Source organism: Chiroxiphia lanceolata, chromosome 17, assembly GCF_009829145.1.
Source record: "Chiroxiphia lanceolata isolate bChiLan1 chromosome 17, bChiLan1.pri, whole genome shotgun sequence".
Lineage (NCBI taxonomy): Eukaryota > Metazoa > Chordata > Aves > Passeriformes > Pipridae > Chiroxiphia > Chiroxiphia lanceolata.
Window position 1 is genome coordinate 15,112,788 of NC_045653.1, and position 21,645 is coordinate 15,134,432.

The 21,645-nt window shown below is 45.6% G+C and overlaps 2 protein-coding genes across 4 annotated transcripts in view; both read right to left on the bottom strand.

Moving 5' to 3' along the window:
- Positions 1 to 493: 493 nt before the first annotated feature.
- On the bottom strand, positions 494 to 7,238 carry LOC116795334 (protein FAM83D-like). The gene is made up of 4 exons (XM_032704982.1): positions 6,783 to 7,238; positions 4,084 to 4,251; positions 3,073 to 3,197; positions 494 to 2,723 (listed from the first exon to the last, which is right to left on the bottom strand). The coding sequence occupies exons 1-4, from the start codon at positions 7,236 to 7,238 to the stop codon at positions 1,769 to 1,771; spliced, it is 1,704 nt and encodes a 567-aa protein (XP_032560873.1). The 3' UTR covers positions 494 to 1,768.
- Positions 7,239 to 7,902: 664 nt separating this feature from the next.
- Positions 7,903 to 21,645, bottom strand: part of PPP1R16B (protein phosphatase 1 regulatory subunit 16B) — a 56,798-nt gene continuing 43,055 nt past the window's right edge. For 2 of the 3 annotated variants that reach the window (XM_032705166.1, XM_032705167.1), the window contains exons 3-11: positions 21,545 to 21,615; positions 19,275 to 19,420; positions 17,934 to 18,037; positions 17,479 to 17,603; positions 15,549 to 15,674; positions 15,115 to 15,190; positions 14,588 to 14,717; positions 13,670 to 13,838; positions 11,788 to 13,091 (exon numbers count right to left, since the gene is read on the bottom strand). In XM_032705166.1, the coding sequence (XP_032561057.1) occupies positions 12,570 to 13,091; positions 13,670 to 13,838; positions 14,588 to 14,717; positions 15,115 to 15,190; positions 15,549 to 15,674; positions 17,479 to 17,603; positions 17,934 to 18,037; positions 19,275 to 19,420; positions 21,545 to 21,615 (1,469 nt within the window). In that variant the 3' untranslated portion in view covers positions 11,788 to 12,569. Of the gene's footprint in view, positions 13,092 to 13,669; positions 13,839 to 14,587; positions 14,718 to 15,114; positions 15,191 to 15,548; positions 15,675 to 17,478; positions 17,604 to 17,933; positions 18,038 to 19,274; positions 19,421 to 21,544; positions 21,616 to 21,645 lie in introns of all 3 variants that reach the window. The other variant, XM_032705168.1, reaches the window with a different exon arrangement.

A 21,645-nucleotide genomic window follows, 5' to 3' on the forward strand; every position in this document is an offset into this window, starting at 1 on the left:
TTCAGACAGAAATACCAAAGTTAGTAGAATAGTGTTGCTCTCTACATAGGCAGCCTTTTTGAGTTACGAGTACTTTTCTGTTTATTCACTCATTCATTGCTGTTAACAGGAATTTTCAAGCCAACAGCTGAAATGTGCCATCTGCTGGACACACGTGGCCCTAAATAAGAAAATACACAGACTCTGAATTGAGTGGGCAGAGTTCAGTGTGGTTGGTCACCGAAGTACAGGGGTGCAGGTCTAAAGAATAACACTACAGGGTAGATCTCAGAGAGATTTGACACACTCTGCTCAGTAAGTGATCCAGCAAGCACAGACATGCACAGAAAACTGCAAACAAATATTCAGATGATGTCTCTTCAAAACAGCTAAACCTAAGGCCCATTCAATATTGAAAGTATTTTCAAAACTGGAGCGGCACTTCATCTCCTCAAACCAAGCTAGTAGTGGATAAAGGATAAACAGAGGAGGAAACACAGAGTATTTCAGATAGGACAGTTAAAAAGAGAAAAATGTTTATTTTTTTCATTCTTACAGTTACTTTTACAATAATATTACTGAACATAACCCATAACATTTTGTAGTGCATTTGTCAGTTTACTTTTGAACAGGGGCTTTGTCACATGCCCTTGATGATTGTCTTGCCTCCAAGTTCACTACAAAGAAGGAAGCTCTTTACAGGTTTCCTAACAGATGTAAGATGGTTCAGACATTCCTAGACCAAGCCAGAATTAGAATTTCATTTTACAGTGCTAAGACTAAAAGTGTAATTAATTATTAAAGCTTAATTCTATGTAACAAGTTGCACAAGACACAAAGTTCTTTGAAGTCATCCCATAAGAGAAGTACAACAGATATGCTGCAGTAAGACACTGAGCTCCAGATAGTACTTCATCTCCCACTCAGAAGCATAAAAACCCAACACTTCAGCCATACATTCCCATTAAAAGTCCTACAGGTCCAATATCACTAGCTTTTAGTTCCAAATACTGGAAGCAATTACATCAGGACTGTATCTAAAATGGGTACAGAGTGGAGCGCTAACCTGCTACTTCCTAGTCTGGTTTTGATTTTAAAAGGATGCTAGTCTGAGGATGTGTATAAATATGCATAAATATATATGTATCTACACAAAAGCACAAGAGGATGATCAAACCAAAGAGCTATTTAGCTCAGTCTGTTTCAGAAGGCTAAAACAATGAAAAAAGAATATAGTTGAAGATAAGAACATGGAACTGCTCCAATAGACCCTTCACAACTTTAGTGGAAGAGTAAGTAGAAGTCAGACTTGGAATAAAATTAGCTTTATAGCTCTTTATAAAAGTTGTTTCCCCTCGTGCCAAATATAAAGTAGAAATAAAAGCCAATATTAAAAAGAAAAAAAAATTTGAGTGTACCTTGATGTAAGCTAAATCTCCAAAGCCACTCTGAGCAAGCTCAGTCTGAATCAAGATTTTCCAAGTTCACATAAATTAAAGCCAGAGCATTAGCAATCCTAGAAAGCAGTAACAAGTTTATTTTTCAGGCTAAGCATCTGGAATTAAAATGATCTTCACTGCTAATGCATACAAGATGAACACGTAAGTAGTTACCGTACAATACCTCATTTTTATCACTTACATTGCACAGTATAAAACAAAGTGCTGGGGAGTGATGTACGTGTGTATTAAAAAAAGTAAAACTGCTGGACGGAAGTGGAAGAATCAGCAGGTACAAAGTGACTGCAACTTGAGAGTGGAGCTTGTGTGCTCTGTGGCCGGGGCAGCAATCATTTATTCAGGGAGAAGAGCGAGACGTCCCGGAGGCTGCGCAGGCTGGCGCTGATGTCCCGCCTCTGCTTTAGGTTGCATCTGCCGGTGTACTGGGTCATGTAGCCCTCAGGCACACGGCCCCTCCGGGAGAGGATATCCACCATGTGGCTCAGCTTCGACCTGATAGTGGAGTAGTGGAATTGTCTCTCTTTATGCAGTTTTTGGAAATATTGTGCCCTGTGACTGCTGGAATATTCAAAGGACCGGAGAGAAGACAGCGAGCCTGTCGAGCTTCCAAGAGAGCACTGGGACGATGATGAAGACAGTGATCGCAGACTAGAGTTTGGTACAGCATTTCCAGTCAGAGAATATTCTTCTTTTGCCAACTTTCTATGAAGTAGGGGTGTTTCTGTGCCTTCCTCTTCCTTTGTCTGCGTCACTGCAGTCTTCAGCAAAACTGACGTCTGAGTGCCCGTTGCTCTCGCAGTGACAGAAGCCTGAGTGCCAGTTTCTGCCATGGCAGCACTGGTCTGTGTGGCAGCATTACGGGTGTTCACAGCAGCTGTCTTGTCCCACGGGTCAGTTTGAGTCGATGAGCTTTTCCGTTCCGCCATGGTCACTTGATTGCTGAATGACTCCTCTTCACAGAGGCAAGAATGCCCCAGATTACAAGGTTTTCCTCCACGGCTATCTTCAGCCTGATCTAGTTCTTCCAACAATTTCTTTGGAGTGCTAGACAGTCTGGCAAATTCTGCTCTCAGGTTGCCTTCCACAGTATATTTTTTAGAGGACTCTGGTCTGGTCACCAGGTGATCGAACATCCCACTGTTCCTGCAGCTGGATGGACCCTTAGGGCTGATGGGCAGCGACTGGGCATAGAGAATCCTGAATTGCAAGTCAAAGTGTTCAACCACTTGGCCTGACAACACCAGCAAGTTACTGCTGTTCAGCTTCCCATCAGACCATGTGAAACTATTGAAAACAAACCAAGATTCACAGTTAATCTCCAGTTCATTTCAACACATACAGTTACAGAAAGCAAGACTCAGCTTCGAAATGCTGCATGTAAGGAAGGTACAAAGTCGATAGACTATTCACTCCTTCTTCAGGAAGAACTCTATTTAGCCAAGTGCTTTGTTAAGAACAACTTGTGTAAATCAGTTTTCCAAAGGTGTTTTCACCTTAGTCTCAGTCCCAGTTAGATTCAGCTAGTCCACATGCCCTCATTAACACCAGGCAAACAGCAAAGTTAATAAATCCTTCTTGTAGCAAATCCCCCTTTCTACAGCTTCATTGTGTACCAGCAGACCCCAATACTTGCCTGTATGAGCCTGTTGTCACTCTAATGCCATCAATTAACATGAACTTCTCCTTGGCTTTCCCAACAATTTTGGCACCTGACCTCAGGTAGTAAATGTTCCCTGTGAGAGTTCGAACTCTCATCAGCTGGTTCAGAAAAGAAAGGAAAAAGTAACATCAGATTTAAGTTAACTTCCAAAAATGTCTGATTAGCAATTCTACCTAAAATTCTATGCACACTATGGAAAATAGGAATTAAATTTCTTATACAGTCTGTTTGTGAGTGCTATCAGTTACACAGTGCTAAATTTGTTAGATTAGCAGAGTCTGTAGAGAGAACAGCCAGTTCCAGTTAATTACTACCCAGGAAGCTTGGAGTGCTTCCCTGTCCGGAGAAACTCTCACTGGAGGGAACATAAACCTGTCCAAGCCAAGCCATAACACAGCCATGTCAGCCTATATTCAGAACAACTAGGTAAATCACCTGGCACATCATCCAAACATTTCTAAAAGACAGCAACTAGGTATTAGGAAAGAGATCAGATCATACCAGAGCTATACCACCCTTGAGTTTCCCATGTTTCTGTTTTCCTTAGCAAGCAGTTCCTTAAGCCAAAGACTAAGACTCTTTAAATATTGCAAAATTAAATGCTTGAAAATTGTTGCATCCTCAGGACAAGGATCACAGTCCACACACTCCACCCAGCTCACCAGGCTGGTGCATGACATGGTGGTAACTCCTACATAGAGGCAGAACAGGGTGACAGATCTGCCTTTTCTGCATGGTTTTTGCTGAGTTTGTGAGCAGTTTCACACACGGGATTAGAGGCTGTACTAAAAACATGCAATATTGAGCCTTCATTTTCAGGAGCTGAGAAACAGTTTAGAAAATCCCCTTTTAGTTATCAAACAGACAAGGTGTTTTAGCCTCTCAAGGAAGTCTGATGCTTTGTAGAAGGGTTTCTTTAATATGCATAAACTGTACCACAAAAAAAATAAAAACAAACCATGCCCCCCCACCTTCAGTACTTACACTTTCCTGCTCAGGACAAACTCCCAAATTGTTGCACATTTCCAAGAAGTGGGGTAGAAATTCCTGGTCGAGGAGAATATAGACAGGGACTTTGTGGTTGTTACAAGCATCCTGCAGGTCACTGAAGATATCAATATCTGTGAAGGAATCCATCACGAGAGCAATCACCTGTGAGAAGAGTGACAACACTTAGTCAAGGGATTTATTTCACACAAGGTCAGGTCACTGCCTCCCCCAGCCATTTTCTCCTGCTGCTATCACCAGGGTGACATGTGCATTTCTCTGTCCTTGGCAAGTTATAAAAGAATCCTATATTCCCACGATGTTTGTGTAAATTCAGTGTGTCCCAGAATGCAAAGGATAAGCCTGAAGAGGATTTTCCTCATGACAGCTTTTGTACATTTTAACATCCTCCCTTCCTACACAGTTCCTTGTAATCTGGCCATTTGGTTACATTGGGAAAACTATCCCATTAGAATGAGGAATTCAGACAAGCCATTTCCACACTTGTTTCCCCAGTGTTTCAAACACCTACAGGAGAATTAGCTCCAATGGCTTCCTCACTGTCACAGCTGAACGTCTCACAAACCCTGACTGATTTCCAGACTCTTACTAGTCTGTAGACTCTTACTGAGATTCCATCGTACATCTTCACAAGAAATCCTTCCACCCCACAGTTCTTTAAAGAAGGCAAATCCTAAAACAGGAGGATTACATTTATGAAGAATTTCTCCAGCTAATTCAGAGCCATATCATACACTGTTTTGGTGCTAGAATTCTCACCCTTCAAAACTACATCTAGGTAAGGACACAAAGGATTTAGCTTCATGACTGACTTTTCTATTCTCCTTCTATTAGACCAGTATCAAGGACAATAATTATACAACCTCTGCAGGCACCTGGCACCTGCCCTTATCAGAGAGATGATGAATCCATGCACTGCTGCAACACACCCAAGGTGTATATGCATGAAACGCAGCTGCTCTGTGTGTGGCATTGCCTGTACTCAAGGAAACATTTCCCACAGGAACAGGCTAAGCTTTGCATTCCCACCTCTGTCCTCCTGCTCCCTAAGGGATTGGCTCCATTTGGTTGAGTTCTTAGGTGTCACACACACATGCACATGGGTATTTCTAGATAAAGTTACTTTATGCTTGTGCCTCTTGCGTGTCTCCTGTGCTTCTCTCCACACAATCACTTGTCTAAGCACTAAAGAAAAATAAATTTAAAAAAAAAAAAAAAGATGCTTTTGACAAGACCAGACAGGTAAGAAAGCAACCGCTGAAAGCAAAACAATTCACACTAAACCCTTGGGAACACTGATGCCTTCATGTGACTATTAAATTCACAGCACATTTGAGTTCTAATCCCAGCATTAGCAGCTGAGAAAGAAATAGTTTTACTGCAAGTGTTTAGAGGAAAGAGAAACCCCTTTTCTCATCCATTCAGGATAGCAAAGGCAAGACAGCAGCTGTGTCCCCTTCAGTCACTTAGCTAAATGCATTTGAGTGAGCTGGGAAGGAACTACACAGCATCTGTAGTTTCCCCATTCTTCGCAAAAACTTGAAGAACTCCGAGATGATCGAGCAGTATCACACAGCATCTGATATTCAGTAAATTTTAGGGTGTCAAAAATTTCTCTCATGTCCACAAAAACGCTCCCTGGATCAGGCACATCCACAGCTGGGGCAGGAGCAGCTTGCCTGGCTCTCAGCTCAGTGCAAAGGAAGGTGCTTCGCAGGATGCTGTAAACGACGACATTACAAACAAGTATGGCTTTTTAGAAAAACAAATATGGAGTTTATTCGAGTCTCAGTACCATTAGGCTGGTCTCATCTACCTCATAAGGATCGTTTGAGAACAAAGCTTTCTCTGTGACCGTTTCTGGCAATGAGCCCATCAGTCATGTCATCCTTACACACCCTCTAAGCCTCTGTCCTCGGAAGGGACCAGGGAATAAGCTCAGTTGCTGACTGAAGGTGTGCGTGTGTGAGCACGTCACACACAGACAGGGCCACCCAAAGAGGAAGCTACACATTTAAATTTTAGCTAAGCCAATTGAATGGCTGCTAAGGGGAAGTGTGGTTCCCTCCTGGGGATGAGTTGGAGGCTAGAAACTCAGGGGGTGTAATGAGTTACAGAAAACAGAAGTGACTATGCCCCATGTTTTTTAAGCCATACTCTGCATCAGAACAAAAGCATCCACTTCTGTAGGAGGAAAGTCCTGCTAAGGGCAGGTCTGCACATCACTTGGGGACAATTAATGAGCTAAAGAAAAGAAATATAATCATAGTGTTATCTCTGTAGATAACCTTCTTTTATAAGGGAAACCTTTTCTGTCATACCCTTTGGGGGACAGTGAGAGATTTCTGTAAGTGAATCTGTCTGGCAGAGCCCATCAGTGATGAACCTGGAACAGGAAACCTTCCGCTCCGAGTGAGTGCGGGATCATCTGGATACAGCGGGTGTTTGCCCATGGCAGCCGCGCGGCACTGGGCAACGGGGAGCTCTTGGCCCATCCCCTCCGGAGCGATGGAACCGGGAAAGGGGCAGTTCGGAGACGCACCATATAGAGTGCCACTCCTTGGATATTTTCGAGCCTGTCCTTTTCACGAGGCATTCTCTGCTCGACAGGGGCGGTTTCAAAGCCGCCTGGCCTTGTCCCGGGAAGGAGACGCTTCCCGGTGCCGGGCGCTCACCTGCCGCGCGGAGCGGATCTGCCGCCGCACCGCCTCCTTGCAGCCGTAGATGCTGCCGCTGTCCCCGCAGCCGGGCTGGAAATGCGCCTCCACCCGCGTCAGCCCGCGGAAGGCGCCGCTGGCGAAGCCCGGCCAGCCCAGCTCCAGCGCCGGCGGCTCCAGGTCCGAGCGCTCGGGGAAGTAGGTGAGCGAGGAGGCGTCGAGCGAGGCGCCGGGCGAGGACTGTGCCGCCGGCTCCGGGCCCGCGGCGGGCGGCAGCGCGGCCCGGGCGATGTCCTGCACCTCGGGCTCCGACAGGAACGGGGGCAGCCGCTCCCGCCGCAGGAAAGCCCGCAGCGCCTCGGGGCCGCCCGCCACCAGCTCCTCCAGCGCCAGGCGCTGCGCCTCGCTGTACGGCCCGGCCGGCGGCGGCCAGCGCCCCGCGCCCTCCTCCAGCCACTGCGACGAGTTGGCCATGGCCGGAGCCGCCCCGCTCCGCCCGCCGCTCCTTTATAGCGCGTTTGAATCCAAACAGCGCCGCCGCCACTGGCGCGTCCCGCCCGCCCCGCGCCGCGGTTGGCTCCGCGCAGCGACGGCACCGCCTCCGCCCGGCCGGGAACGGGAGCGGGGCTGGACCCGCCGCGCTGGGGCCGGGAAGCGCAGCCGCGGGACTGCCCCTGCTGGGGACACAGCCCTGCCGTCCCTCCGGGGCGCTTTCGCCTTCGCGCGAATCAACCCCCCTGAGAAGGACCCTCTTAATGATGCACTTTAACAAATGCTGGACCGAATGCCTCGGGCACGTCCCAGTCCAGGAAAGGCAGGCACAGCTTTGGCCCTCTCGCTTGTCCCCAGCACGATTTGCCACTACTTCACAGAATATTCTGAGGTGGAAGAGACCCGCAAGCATCAGCAATGTCCAGTTCCTGTCCCTGCACAGGACACCCCCAAGAATCCCCCCGTGTGGCTGAGAGCGTTGTCCAAACGCTTCTTGAGACCCGCACTCGCTGAAACAGAAAGTTACACTCACCCACTGCCCAGATTTACTCTTCCACGATATCCTCTGGCTGTACTGACAGCTGAGAGAGAGGCAAGACATATAGCAGTCCCAAAACATCAACCGATTAAAAAGACCTCAGTGGCATTTTTGTATTATTAAAAGAAATTTAATATAATTTTTAAATTAAAAAATTCAATCTATTAAAGACACTGAGTCAGGTGCTAATACTGTCAGACATACCCTTTTGGCATGAGTTTTACATAAAGTTTAAGATTTTATGCATTGCTTCAATATGTTAAACCATCTTCATACTTACAAGTAGCAATAAAGTCAATTCCATAAATATCAAATATCCTTTTTTTAAAAAAGTTTAAATATATTAGACTCTGATTGCCAAAATGCCATTTTATACACAAAGCTGCTAATACAATATACAGTTCTTACTTTTTTTTCACATAAAATACATTTCATCAAGTTTTATTTGTACATCATTTACTACTGATCGACGGAATTATGAGTTATTGCAGAAGGCTTGTCATCATCTGTTAATGTCCTGTACACACAGCAGCCCTGCCAAGCTGTACCAGGGTTATCCACATTCCTGCATCCACTCTCACACTGCAATCTAAAGGCTGAAGACATAGCAGTGGCAATACTAAGGCTGCATCTGCACTGTTTTAAAACCCCTATCCCCCCTTCAGCTGCAGGTGGAGATCATTGCATTGGTGTAGCTTTGGGAACAGGTATCTTGAGCAGAGTCTCCTCTACTACAGCTTCCACAGCTGAAATAAAGCAAAATATTCTAGGTTGTACTTGTGCCATGGCAGATGTTGCCTGGAGAGCCCAGGGGTACTTGAATTGTGTGAGGGAAATGAGAAGTCCATTACCAGTTTGGCCAACATGAAAACAGTAGAATAAGGGTGAAGAACAACCAGGGACAATGTTCTGTTGTACAGTCGGGGCAAAACAGAACAAAAGAAGTAAATATTAGCTGTATTCTGTAATAAGAGGTGAGACCTTGCTGCTACGAGTGTGTTCTGGATTCTGCCTGTAGACAACTAATACAAAGTAGTCAACATGATTTGTTAAAATAGAATGAAGACCCTGTCATTTCCTTTAGTGTATTTAGGAAGAGAGAAGTGGTGTTCACAAGAGAAACTGAAAGAGCAAATAATAATGTCAGAATCTGGCATGCTGTGAACTTTTATCCCCTTGCAAACAGTCTAAAGTTAAAGAACAACACCATATAGTCACCACAAACCTTCCAGAGATGGGTTACCTTTAGCAAGCACGATAAGGCACAGAAATACCCAGGTGTAGGGAGAACACCTTCCAGCAGTTCGTCCATGGCTCACTGGAGATCAGTGCTATTGCTTTCCTGGTTCGATAGTCCCTTTTCTACGGAATTGCTGATCTAGTTTCAGCAGAGAAGATTTGGGTAATCAGAGCTTCAAGACTGAAGCAAAAGGGCACTATACAGAAATTGTAATGCATTTGGGAGCTTGTAAGTGATTTCAATCCCACAAAATAAGACTCTGCTCAATAAACTCCAGAATTCATTGCCTCCACTGAGTATTGCACCAAGTCATTATCGCTGTTGCCCTGACATGCTCTTCTCCTTCCCTACCAGGAGTTCCTCATCCACGTGGTTCTTCAACCACACCTGCAAGATGGCACAGAATCTACAGTCAGTTCTTCCCAAAAGTGGGAAGGTTTTAAGATTCAGGAGCACCAAAGAAGTAAGACTAAGTGGGCTGAAATCACGTCACAAATCCAGGTCTGATGTCAAACAGATCCCAGCAATGGAACTTAAGCCCTTATGTAATATTTCAGTGCTGTGACTTTCTTGGCTGACAGAGACGTTATTTTGAAAGACACCTTTTTTTCCATATAAAAAATGTCTTTCAATGTGGAATGTAAAGCTGCTCTCAGCAACCAGTTTGTTTGTTAGAAACAGTATGACTTCAGCACGCAAGAAGATGTGGTGAGCAAAAGGGTTATTCTTGTGGAGTTCTGCTTGCAATAGATCCATCAATACATTCATGTTCTCATATCTTTGCACAGTAACCTTTGGGTTACTGCCCTTTAAAACACATAGATATCAAAACCCCGCTGTTGTTGTAACATTGCTAAATTTTACAATAAAAGGCCTTATTCCTAGAGTGAAATACCAATGGAAACAAAAAAGCTGTTAGTCTAAAATTAACTGGTTTCCCAGTTTTAATGCTTTAGCAACTCTCAGTGAAAGCAAGCCTTAAACTACTTCATACTATTGCATTTCATAATCACCTTTTCATTTCCTTGGAGTTAGATAGGATTCCACACAGTTGATAGCACAGAATTGCTCTGAGAAGGACAAGGGCCCAACTCCTCCTTCGCTGGGAGGGAAGGCAAGTCTGGGCCCAAAGTTTGCACCATTTACAACCCAGTGGAGAGCAGCACCAAAATCTATTACAGGGAATTCAAAAATCTCATTAGGATGGATGTGGAGAGACAAACCTCACCACTGTGGGAGAAGAGAGGCACCTGAAAGATCATCTCCCCTATGTTCCATTATAGCCAGGCCACACTTGGTGTTACCACAGAAGAATTTACTCAGGGTAACCAGACGACCCACTGTTAAGCATGCACAGATGCAGTAAAGTCTCTCCAGTTACCAAATCATCATCTTTCTCCTAGAGAATGACTTTAAAAATCCCTTAAAGTCAAGTACAAGAAGTATTTTCTAGTCTCATACTGAGCATATGTATTTCAACAATGGAGGAAGCCCAACTTCTCTGAATGCTTCAAACCCTGCCTTTAACAGAACTGAAGTTTTAAATTAATTGGGTCAGCTGCTGCCATATTCTTATTTGCTCCTAAGATTGGTAAGGAAAGAAAGAGTAAACTGTCAGTCTGGTAATGACCTCACAGGTCCAGAAGTGTCTCCTGCCCAGTGTGGCTGTGGTGGTGACACACAGCCACCGCTGCTGCCTTGAGAAGCCCAGAGCCCTGTATTGTAATATATCCAGCCCCAGCCATGGGCTAGATTTGATGGGAGCAGAGGGTAGCACTTAACAGTCACTGGCAGCCTAAGTCAACTCTTTATAGCCTAGAAAAAAGTTAAGGCTGTGAGGATTCCCACAGAGGGAATGTACATGTGAAGGGTAATATCGATGTCTAACAGCTGCCAGATAAAAAGAAGATGGGTGGAAGCCGCATTTGCTGTTGCTTGGCTGAAGTACAAGTACACGAGCTGGATTGAATCCACTGACAGCCTACAGAGACCCAAACAGGTTTATATCTTCAGAGTCTGGAATTTAAGCTGCCCAAGAAGACAAATATTCATGCAGGCAAAGAGTTACACGTGCAACAGCCCCTCTGTGTAGAAAAGAGGTTGAAGATTTACAGTTACTGCTGCAGATACAACTGAAGTGTGGCCAGTTCCTGGGAGCTGTGTCCCATGGGGTACTCTCCTCTCACCTCCCCCCGGTACACAAAGCCTGAACTTGCTGAGAAGCCCATGCTAGTGTTTCTCAGGTGGTCTCTCAGAGCTCACACGGACTGCACCAAAACACAGTGTGGTGTGCCAGCGGCTCCACAGCAGAGAGGCTTTGCTAAGCACTGCATGGTGCAAGGCAACTCCTTCAGACACAGAGGCTTTTAAACCTTCTGCTGACAGCTGCTAACCACTGCTGTCCTGCTGCAACACTGAACTACCATAGCAATGGTTTAACAATTATTTATGAGCCACAGACTGCAGGTTAATGCAAGTGTCATCATACCTATGGGATTAGAAATGCTTTCATGGCATTTCTAGATTAGTGTTGACAAGCCTTTCCTCCTCACCCCTCCCGAGCCCTGTGGTTCTGGAAATCCAGAAAAAAATCAGATTACAAAGCATACTACCCCTAGTATCTGTGTTGAGCATATAGAGTAAACAAACAGAATCAATAGGAAAGTGAGATCAACAAAAGTCTTTTCAGTTTTAACAAATTAAGAGTCTAAATAGTACAAATAAGGTTTTTTTTAATTACTTATCCCAGTATAGACCTTAGCCAGTATTTTATTGCAGTAAAATTCTATTGCCAGGGCCCCTTATTGCAACATCAGTTTTAAAGCCTTATGAGTGAATCCTGTTCCAGGAAAAGTTCTGCTTCAAACCTGAAGGCAGCCTGCAGTGACGAGCTGATACGAGCAGAACAGGACCCAGCCAGTGCACAGTTCTTGATGGTGAGCTGTCACTGCAAGGAGATAATACCTTGCAAACTTCCTCAGCACAGCATCTACACTTCCTTGTTTCTCAGGCCCAGGAAGTGCTGGATCCAGCTGAATGGAAAACAGCTCTGTCCACTCTTGCAAACCCCATGTGGGGGTTGACCTCCCCTCCAAGGTATGTGCATCACCCAAGGGTGAAAATGCAGGTCTGAACTGTCACCTTCCAGCCCCTTGGTGACTTGCAGCAAGAGGCTCAGATGCAAAGATTTTAATCCAGATCCTTTCTTTGTTCCAAGGCATCTCATGACTTCCCAAGGATGGGGAGTCAGTGCGTGATACCTTTTCCCCCTGGGAGCAAGATGAGGGAGACTCTTTTTACATCATATTGATGTGCATCCCTTCCTCTCCTAAAAGCCTTGCTCCACCTGCATTACTCATTCAGCTGCAATGTAAGTAATTGGCAGGGTAAAGTACAATTCAGGATGAACGAGGCTGCCACAGTCAGGATGTCCATAACTAAATTCTCCCTTTGGAAAGCAAACAACCTGGCAGCTGAGATAGATCCAACCAGCCCACTCACATCTTGTTTTCTCTGGGGCGAGACTCAGACAAGACTAGGAAATTCTGCAGCACCCGTGCACCTTCTCTTCCATTTCCTCCATGGGAGCTTTGAATTTCAAGAGGGGTGGATCACCACTGGACACTGTGTAATACACTGAGGTCCCATTTGAGCTGTAGGGAGAAGTCCTGGATTCGATTAAGTGTGACTTGGCCTCACCCACGTTCTCAGCAACTCCTGCCATGCCACTGCTGAAGTGGGTGCTGAGGAAAGGGTGCTGGAGGAGTTTGGCTGCAGCCCGCTGCCTCTTCAGTTCTGAGAGCGTTTGGTGGTTGTGCTCCTTGTAGGTGCCCCAGAACTGCTGGGTGTCAGGGAGCCCAGGGCTGCCGTAGGGCAGCACGTGGCCAGGGTTACTGCTGGGCTCAGCGTGCATGCTCCAAACGTCCCCGTTGGAAAAGGTGTACTGGTAAGGGCTGGCAGATGCCATGAGTCCATTCTGGAGTGGGATCTCAGTGTCACACTGGGTGCTTTTGTTTGCTAACTCCGGAAGGAGGGAGGAGTTCTCCAGCACTGAGTTCTGGAACAAGAAGACATGAAAGAAGAGCATCTTCCACTGTCCCCCATAGCAGGGTTTATCCCTGTGACAACTTCCTAAGCCTACTCCCATTCAGCCTCTCAACCAGACAGGTACTGCAGCACAAACACTGAATTCACCCACTAATGGGACCCTATAATGCTGTGAGCCCTAACCAGGTACATGGAACATTAAGTCAGAAGGACTCACAAAAGAAATAACAAATAGATAAGCATATTAATATAATATGATAGTAACTGAATTGAAAACAAGTAACTGCAAAGCAACTTTACAATTCTTTTGTGATTACCACTTTTAGCTGTAAAGAGAAATGCACACACTATCTTTTCAGAATCTCTGGTTCACCAGGACCTTATCTCAAAACTATTTATGCAGCTGTAAATCCAAACAGTCTTTCCTCTAGAGAGGGTTATCCCAGTTTATGCCAAATGAGAATTAGGTCTTTTGCTTACATCTGATGGATGAGGTCTACAAATTTTTTAGCCACCTTCAACCCCAGGGCACCCACTGTACTACCAGCCCCCCTCAGTGACTCCCATAACAGAGAAGAGATTCCTTACGGGGTCTGTATTCTCCTGGTCAGACCGAGTCTCCCCAATTTCTCCAATGAAACCCGAGTTTCTTCCTTCTTCTGCTGCCCCCAGTTGCTGCCAAACGATGGCCTCTTTCTCACACTCCTTCCTGTAAAGGTTTGTTCGGTCCGAAAGACTGGCCCGCCTCACCACCTTCCTGTGGGACAGGGACAAAGGGCATCAAAGCTGTGAGCAGGACATGACAATTCCCCTTACTCCATAATCCTTCTCACCTCCGCCTCACACTTCACAGCCTCTCCCTCTGGAATGGAACATGGATTTAGCTTCCTGGCACCCACACAAAGCAAAGGCACTAGTGAGGATATTAAAGGTGGGAGGAATTTTAAGGAGTTTTAAAGTAGCACTGCAGATCTGCATTAAAGCTCATACAGCTCAATGACTGATCTACTCTGCAACCAGTGGAGTAAAAATATAGAGGAATGGCCCACGGGCTGTTTAGGGAGTTTTGTGGTCTGCAGGACTGCTTTGGTGTCTAGTAAATGTTTTATAAATACCTGTGCAAACTGTATCTGGGCACAGTATCTTGGCCATGCCATTTTATTATTGAGAAGCTCAAGTTAATCCACTTGAAGCACTGACTGTCCAACACCAGTCCCAGTGGTTTAACAGAGTACATTCTCACCACTTGGTCCTCTGCTCAGAGCAGTTATTAAACCACAACAGTGCAAAGCCATTTCCCCCCCAAGAAATAGCCTCTCTTTCTAGTAAAACAGCCACATTTCAAGGGAACTCTGCTTTGAGCAACCAAAGTCAGCTTCTGCCTCTCAGAGTTTGTTCAGAAAGGACAGATGGGGTCCTGCACACCCACCACAGGGTGCTCTGCAACCACCCCTGGGTGGCCAAGCCAACACACACTGGGTGACCTGCAGGAAGAGCACAACTCACCCCCGGCTGCCCGTGCTGGAGGTCCTTCGGCTCAGGGAGGATTTATGCCTCATCTGAGACTTCATGATCACATCGTGTTTGTGTTTCAACTCCAGAAGCAATACTTTGAATTCCTCCTCTTCACACAGATCTATGGCACACACAGACCAAGCCCTTAATGAGACAGTTCCCATGTGGTACCATTGACACCGTGTTACTAACTGTGCCTTCCTACTTAAGACACCCATGTCTTACAGTTGTACTCAGCAGGGAGACTCCCAAGCACAGGTTCAGAGGGATAACACTGGTGGAAACATACAGGAGAAAGACTTGGTGCTTGAGAAATGCCTTCTTCCTTGTTTTTATGTGCAGGAAGAAACACTTTGAGAAGTAGTAAAGCAGGAGCTTCAAAACTTCAGTCCCAGTTACAGTAACTGAAACTTTGATTCTAAAGACACTCAAGAAATTACGTTAATGCTTCTGAAGGCACCATGTGAAGACTCCAGCCATTTCTTAGGCATTTCTTTTTTTAAGCTTAGTAAACTCACCTATTGGCATCTCATCCAAAGATGTTCTGGCACTCAAACTAGCCCCATGGGACACAAGTAACTCAGCCATCTGCATCTAAAGAATGGAAAGAGAAAGTCGACAGAGCTATTTTAGCAATTTAGGCTTTCCTTCCCAAAGCTGAAAAGTTGGAATAAGATCAGAAGCAATGGCATGTGTGCTCAACTTGCCTCAAATTATTCTGGTATGTGTGTGATCTTAAACAATGTTCCTACCATTCACCTGCACAGACAGACATACTCTGTCTGAACTTTCTCAGCAACCAGTTCTTTTTGGAACCCAAAGGACCTCCTCTGATGCTGTCCAGAGAGCCCAGCCCCAGCACAGATTTCTTCCATTTGCAGAGTACTACACAATTTGTCCAGGCAGAAAGAAATGTCACCCTCATACATGAGGCTTGCAGCGAAATCATTACCTGTCCCCAGAAAGCAGCAGCGTGAAGAGGTTCCCAGCCGTCCCAGTCCTTAATGTCCAGGCTCGCCCCCTGGTCAAGAAGGACTTCAGCTGCATGCAGATAACCATTGGCTGCAGCTATATGCAGCTAGGAGATAAGGAACAGAACATGAACCACCTGCAAGGATCATGGATGGCTCTATAGACCAAGTTTCAGCGGATTCTCTTGAATAATGTTTGAGCCTAGAGCTGAACAGGCAGCACACACATGTAGCAGATGCTACCAGGTCAAAAGCAGGTTGCTCCTGTTACTAAAATTCAGTATTACCTGCATGTAATTCTGTTTGGAGCGGAAACTGCTCAATATTTCTTAAAATAACTTACCTACATGGGTTAGAAAAATAATGTTTTCACATTTTAAATCAAGGGCTTTTAAGTGCTACCTAATCTGCAGGGGAACAGCACAATCAAAATGCAAGCCTGCAATGGAGTACATCATCCACTGTGCACCCTGCATTTCTCACGCCAGAAGAATGTCTTCTCTTCCCCACTGAAGTGCTGTGGATGTGATTTTTTAATCAAATTTACAGCCTGCTTTAGTCAGGACTCTCTCCATGCAATTGCACTTTCACTCACACTATTATTATTTTCACCACTTGAAAATCAAAAACATTTTAAAACTTTGCTACTTTTAGTTAAGGGAATATGATTTTTCAGGTATTGGCTTCCAACTACAGCCACCACTTCGGAGACATCAGAAACAGTCTCCTTTAGTCCCCCAACTTAATGTCTCTGAAGATTTTCATAGTTGCCATCTGCTGTTGCACGTCTGAGCTAAACACTGACCTATGCACTGGTCTGAAGGGATTAACTGCACCCAAAGATCCTCCTATTTCAACTGTGCTGAAAAGGAGAATTAAAGCTTATTTTCAAAAAATTTCCATGTGGATTCCACCACACAAAGTTAAACCCTCATCTGGAAATAAATTCTGATGCTTTTTGGCAACTCAATTAATTTCTACATACATTTTATGCCACTTAGTCATACCTTCTAGAGGTCACATGAATTAGCAGGGAATCACTTCGGGGTGATACAAAAGGGGAAGCCAAGAGGTCTGATTAAATTTATGTATATAATCCTTGTTAAAGGGAAAAAGGTGTTGAAAAAATAAGCTGCAATAAAAGCTTCAGTCATCCAAGGTTATCTTGGAGGGAGCCTGCCCTCCTCTTATGTTTCTGGTATATGTTAAAGGTGACATTTAGATTAAGAAACCTGAATGCCACGGCATGGTCATCAAACAAATGAACAAAGTGCCTGTATATCAGTTAGGTCTGGACCCAAGCATCAAACGACCAAGGTTGTATGAAACTCCCAACACATATGACCTCATTATTGAATTTCCCCTAAGCTGGGACTGCTGTAAGCAATGATTTAAGAAACACATTTGCAGGTGAAAAAGAAGGGAACAGGACTAGGACTGTTCAGCCTTCTTGGTACCTGTCCAGTCAAATCAGATGGCAGCTTGCTTTGTGCTCTACACTTGTCCTGGCTCCTCTCCTCTGCCAGGGGCCGATGCCATCCTACCTGAGCAAACACAGCAGTCATTGGCTCCTTGTGAGCCAGATGCTATGCAAAGCAGAAAGGAGGCAGAAGCTCTCCAGAGTTCCCAACACCAGATCCTGCTCCCATGAAAACCAGAGGACTCTCACGCCTCTTCTGTGGGAGTCTGAGCAATCTACAAGACTAGTGAGAAGCAAGAGGTCACTGGGAGGTCTTTCAGTCCCAGTTCCCTGGAGGTTAGCAGATGTTTATGTTCTGCAACTCCTCACTGTGGGATTTCTCCTCTCAGTGACTTGTACATGTTGATTTTGTATAACTCCTGCCCCAGGGCAGATTTCATAACCTCTGGGCTGAATGAAGGCAAAACTGAAGCTGCTGCAGTTTCACTCACCAGTGTAGCACCTTGGGCATCAGTCCTGTTCAGGTCTTGTCCAGTCGCAAGTATGTCATGAATGTCACAGATCATGACCTGCTCTGGAGCAGCACGCATCTCATTGATCCTTTCCTGTGTAATCCCTGTTAAAATTCCAGTTAGAGGAGAGTTGGAAAGGGTTTTATCTCCACTTCTTGAGTAAAATCAGACTTATGATCCTGGTTGATATGACCTCGCACCCTTTTCAGAGGATATGTAGCTGAGGGGACCTGTCTGCTGTCCTTCACCCTCATGATCTTTAGGAATCAGAGTAACTAGACTCTGAGTCTAGTTCCAAGAGTCAGGTTCCAAGAAATGATGCCAGCAGCAGCTCTCTGCTTTTCTCCAGAGGCCAGTGAAGAGCTGACAAACAAGGTAATTTTTAGTACCACATTGACCCGGTTTTGTATTTTACGTGAACTCCATCTCCTTACCTTGATAGGCCATGCAAGTCTCAATGACATCCAAAGTTGGCTCATCTTCACAGAGGTCATACGGCATGTTGCCATCTGCATTCACTGCCAACAAGTCTGCTCCACTGCAAGAGGAAACCCAGTTACATGAGAAAAGACCTCAGACATCCTAGAGCAGGCAGTGTCAAATATTGGGATAAATGCTTAGGAAAAACTAACAGGGGTTTAATAGTTGCCCAAATGCCACCAAGACACATATGAGATAAAGATTTGAAGCAAAGCCAAGGAGCTATGAATGGGGAAGATTAATTCCAGAAGTGGATGAAAGGCAGCACACTACACCTCCTTCATGGGTCAGTAATGCACTATGCTGGTCCACATCTGCTCCATTTTTATTCCCCCATCCAAAAATTTCCTAACCCAAGTGGGACCATCCTCTAAGGGATGTCCAACTGCATCCTCTTCTCTCCTTCACTATACAGCCAAAGAAGGGGCAAATTTTCAACATTCATCTCCCAGATGACAGCATCACAGGGAGAAGTCTGCCTCCCTGAGAGAGAAGCAGCAGACACTGCCATGCAAGGCAGCAAGTTAACACTTCCAAAGCACTGTCACTCTGGGAAATGGAGGAGAGGGCTCCATACAGAGCCAGAACTATCTGTTCCAGGTAGGATTCACAACAAGTGCTCACCAAATGGCACAACTCAAAACACACCTGGCTTCCTCCACCTCGCTGGTAAGTCTAGAAAAGACCTGAGATTTAGGGCAAACACTTGAGCTTTAGAGCCTTGGTGAAATCAAGTGGAAGGTCCAGTGCAAGCACCTGTGTCACCACTGGGGAACCAATGCACTACAGGAAGCAAACTGGTTATTAATTACGACCCAGTAAGACAGGTCACAAAGTTCACCCAGGTATTTGAACTATACAAACACGCTGCTGCCCTCCTACAGCAGTGTCTCCTTGACTGGGGCTGGAAGATCTGAAGTGGTGTTTAAGGGCTTGAAGAGGTGGACCCTTGCTGGCTGCTCCTATTTCTACCCACCCAGCGACCGTGGTTTCACAAGCACACACAGACACACCAAAATACAGGCAAAAAGCAGCAAATTTTGGCCCAGTCTCCAGAAAATTCATGAAACTGAGCCAAGCCACTTGGGGTTTTATTCTGCCTCCTCAGCCTTTCTGCTCTTCCTCTTCCACCCCCTTCTCCCCCAAGCAGGAAGGAGTCCCACGAATAGCCTGAAAGCAGGGAATAATCAGCACTGCTGCAATCTCACAAGGTACTGAACAGTCTTGGTTTCCATCCACAAGAAGCTGTGGTAGAATCAGATCTGCAGAAAGGACAGAGACAAAAAGCCACCTACTGCTGGATGAGGATCTTCACCAGGTTGATATGACCACATGTAGCTGCTGCATGCAATGGAGTCCACAGCTCATTGTCCTTGGCATTGACATTGGCTCCATGGTTGAGGAGAAGTTTGACTATGTCTTCATAGTTATCTATGCAGCACTGGTGAGGAAGAGATACAGATAGATTGGGTTTTTTAGACTTTGGGAAGATGAGGGCTTATACCTATTCAGCTGCAAAATAATAAAGGGTACCTGGATGTGGAGACCTACTTTATCCTGCACTGTTTGGCAACAAGAGTTAAACAGCAGCAGGTCAGAAAGGCACCATGCAGAACACCTACACTGGGCAGACCAGAGGTCACTGGTGTCCTACAGGGCCTTCTGGTGTGGGGGCAGAACCAGCAGGGAATAACAGCAAGTATACTCACAGCTTCTATTCCACTGGGTCTTCCATATTCAAGAGAAAACATAAGAGAAATTCAATGTAACCAGTTTAACCACATACCAAGGGATGAGCTGACAAGCTGACATTCCCTTTTCTTAGGGAAAATCCCACACACTGGCATGTGATTAGTAAAAGTCTTCTCAACAGTTCACCACTACCTACCACAGTTATCTGAAGATGTGCAAATTGGATTCCTAGAATTATGAGCTACTTCACAGGGCACCTTTCATTTCCTGAAAAAGATCAGCATTCTCCCTGCATTTACAGCATAGTCCCAGAGGCAGCCAGCAGGAAAAGCCTCAGCCTCTTCCCTTTGGAGAAGGTGGAATTTGCTCTTTGATCCACCTTGTGCTCACATCTTGACATGAATGTGCATGTGATCAAGACACTCAAGATTCACATAAGATTCATTCTTGTGCAAGAAGCCTGTTTGTGGTCTGTGTGTTACTGCTGACCCACGCAGGAGACTCACAGCTCAGCACACAGTATGGGCCACTAATGGGGCTGAATTCCAACCCACAACAAGCATTTTAGCAACTGAGTGACAAGGATCCTTTATGCATTTCTATTTCTGTTTACTATTTGTACATGGAAGTGAGGTTAAAATCGTTCCTGTCACACAGCGAAGTTACCACAGAAGTGTAATTGAGCCCTTCACTGGAAGCCACTGGTACTGGGCAATACTGTTTGCTTAGGGGCTTCTCTCTGTTCAGAGATCCAATTAATTCTACTGGATGTAAAGATCCCAGCTTAACTCCCAAATGCACCTTTACAATAACCAATCCTTGAGTGGGCAAGATGGGATTCTCCATGGCTTCAGTACCTAGCTGGGTAGGTACTGAAAGAGGCTGTCAGCATGTCTCTGTGTGCAGGATAACATCTCTTTGGAGAGGTGCTGCTGGTAGTGGTGGGGACCTTTTGTTCTTGTTGGAGCTAGTTTGCATTTTTAAACAAACACCTCATCCAGCTTTGAAGAGAGCAGGCAACTTGCATAAGAATCCAAAATCCCAAGTCAGCGGAAGCATTTACAGCAGGCACTCATGGTGAAAAACCCCGGAGTGTCTGTTCCAGAAAAACCCCCGAGTGTCTGTTCCAGAAAAACCCCCGAGTGTCTGTTCCAGAAAAACCCCCGAGTGTCTGTTCCAGAAAAACCCCCGAGTGTCTGTTCCAGAAAAACCCCCGAGTGTCTGTTCCAGAAAAACCCCCGAGTGTCTGTTCCACCCTCGGAGCGTGTGACAACCACGCCACTGTTGTTCCCTGCAGCGGAGGCGGCAGCTGCCAGGCACGGCCAGTCCCACGGGCCTTGGGGAGAATAGAAAAACCCTTATGGGATCAGCACGGAGGCTTCGAGGAAGGACACAGACTTACACATCACTACTGCAAATCTGTATTTTAGTGGTGAAGTCCGTGGGCCTGCAGTGAGCAGCAGCAGGCTCTTCAAGTGCCCTGTGCATCATTTATTTAAACTACTTTCAAAACTTGTGGATTGACAAGGTCTCTAAACTTGAGTTAATCTGCTTTAAGAGTTTACAGCCCACTTCTACAAAGATTAAAGGGTGGGAGAAATATTGTTCACGTCTGAAGTCCAGCCCTGATTCCCGAGCTCTTCTTATCACCGAACAAAGTCTGGGATACAGAAAGAGAAGGGTTTGATCTCAGTTTGCTCCCCAAGAAACTGGATTACCAGCACAACATAGTGAAGTTTCACTGCTTTAACTGAGCAAAAAAATGAAATACAGAAGGTGTCTCTGTTTAACCTGGACAGGTCTGCTCAGAGGGCAGCAGGAAGGCCCGATGGTGCGGAGCAGCAGCGAGCTGTGACCTCCTCCCACACCTCACCTGATGCAACGCAGTTAATCCATCCTCATTGCACAGGTCAGGGCTGATGTTGCTCTTCAGCAAGTAACATACTGTAAGGGAAGGACAGAGAGGAGTCAGAG

Bases quoted from the DNA above. Each gene is read 5' to 3' on its own strand.
- LOC116795334 (XM_032704982.1), bottom strand. From the start codon at position 7,238: ATGGCCAACTCGTCGCAGTGGCTGGAGGAGGGCGCGGGGCGCTGGCCG. The intron at 3,198-4,083 runs GTAAGTACTGAA...TTTCTGAACCAG, and splicing joins TTTGTCCTGAGCAGGAAAGT to CTGATGAGAGTTCGAACTCT. The intron at 2,724-3,072 runs GCAAGTATTGGG...TGTTTTCAATAG, and splicing joins GTGACAACAGGCTCATACAG to TTTCACATGGTCTGATGGGA.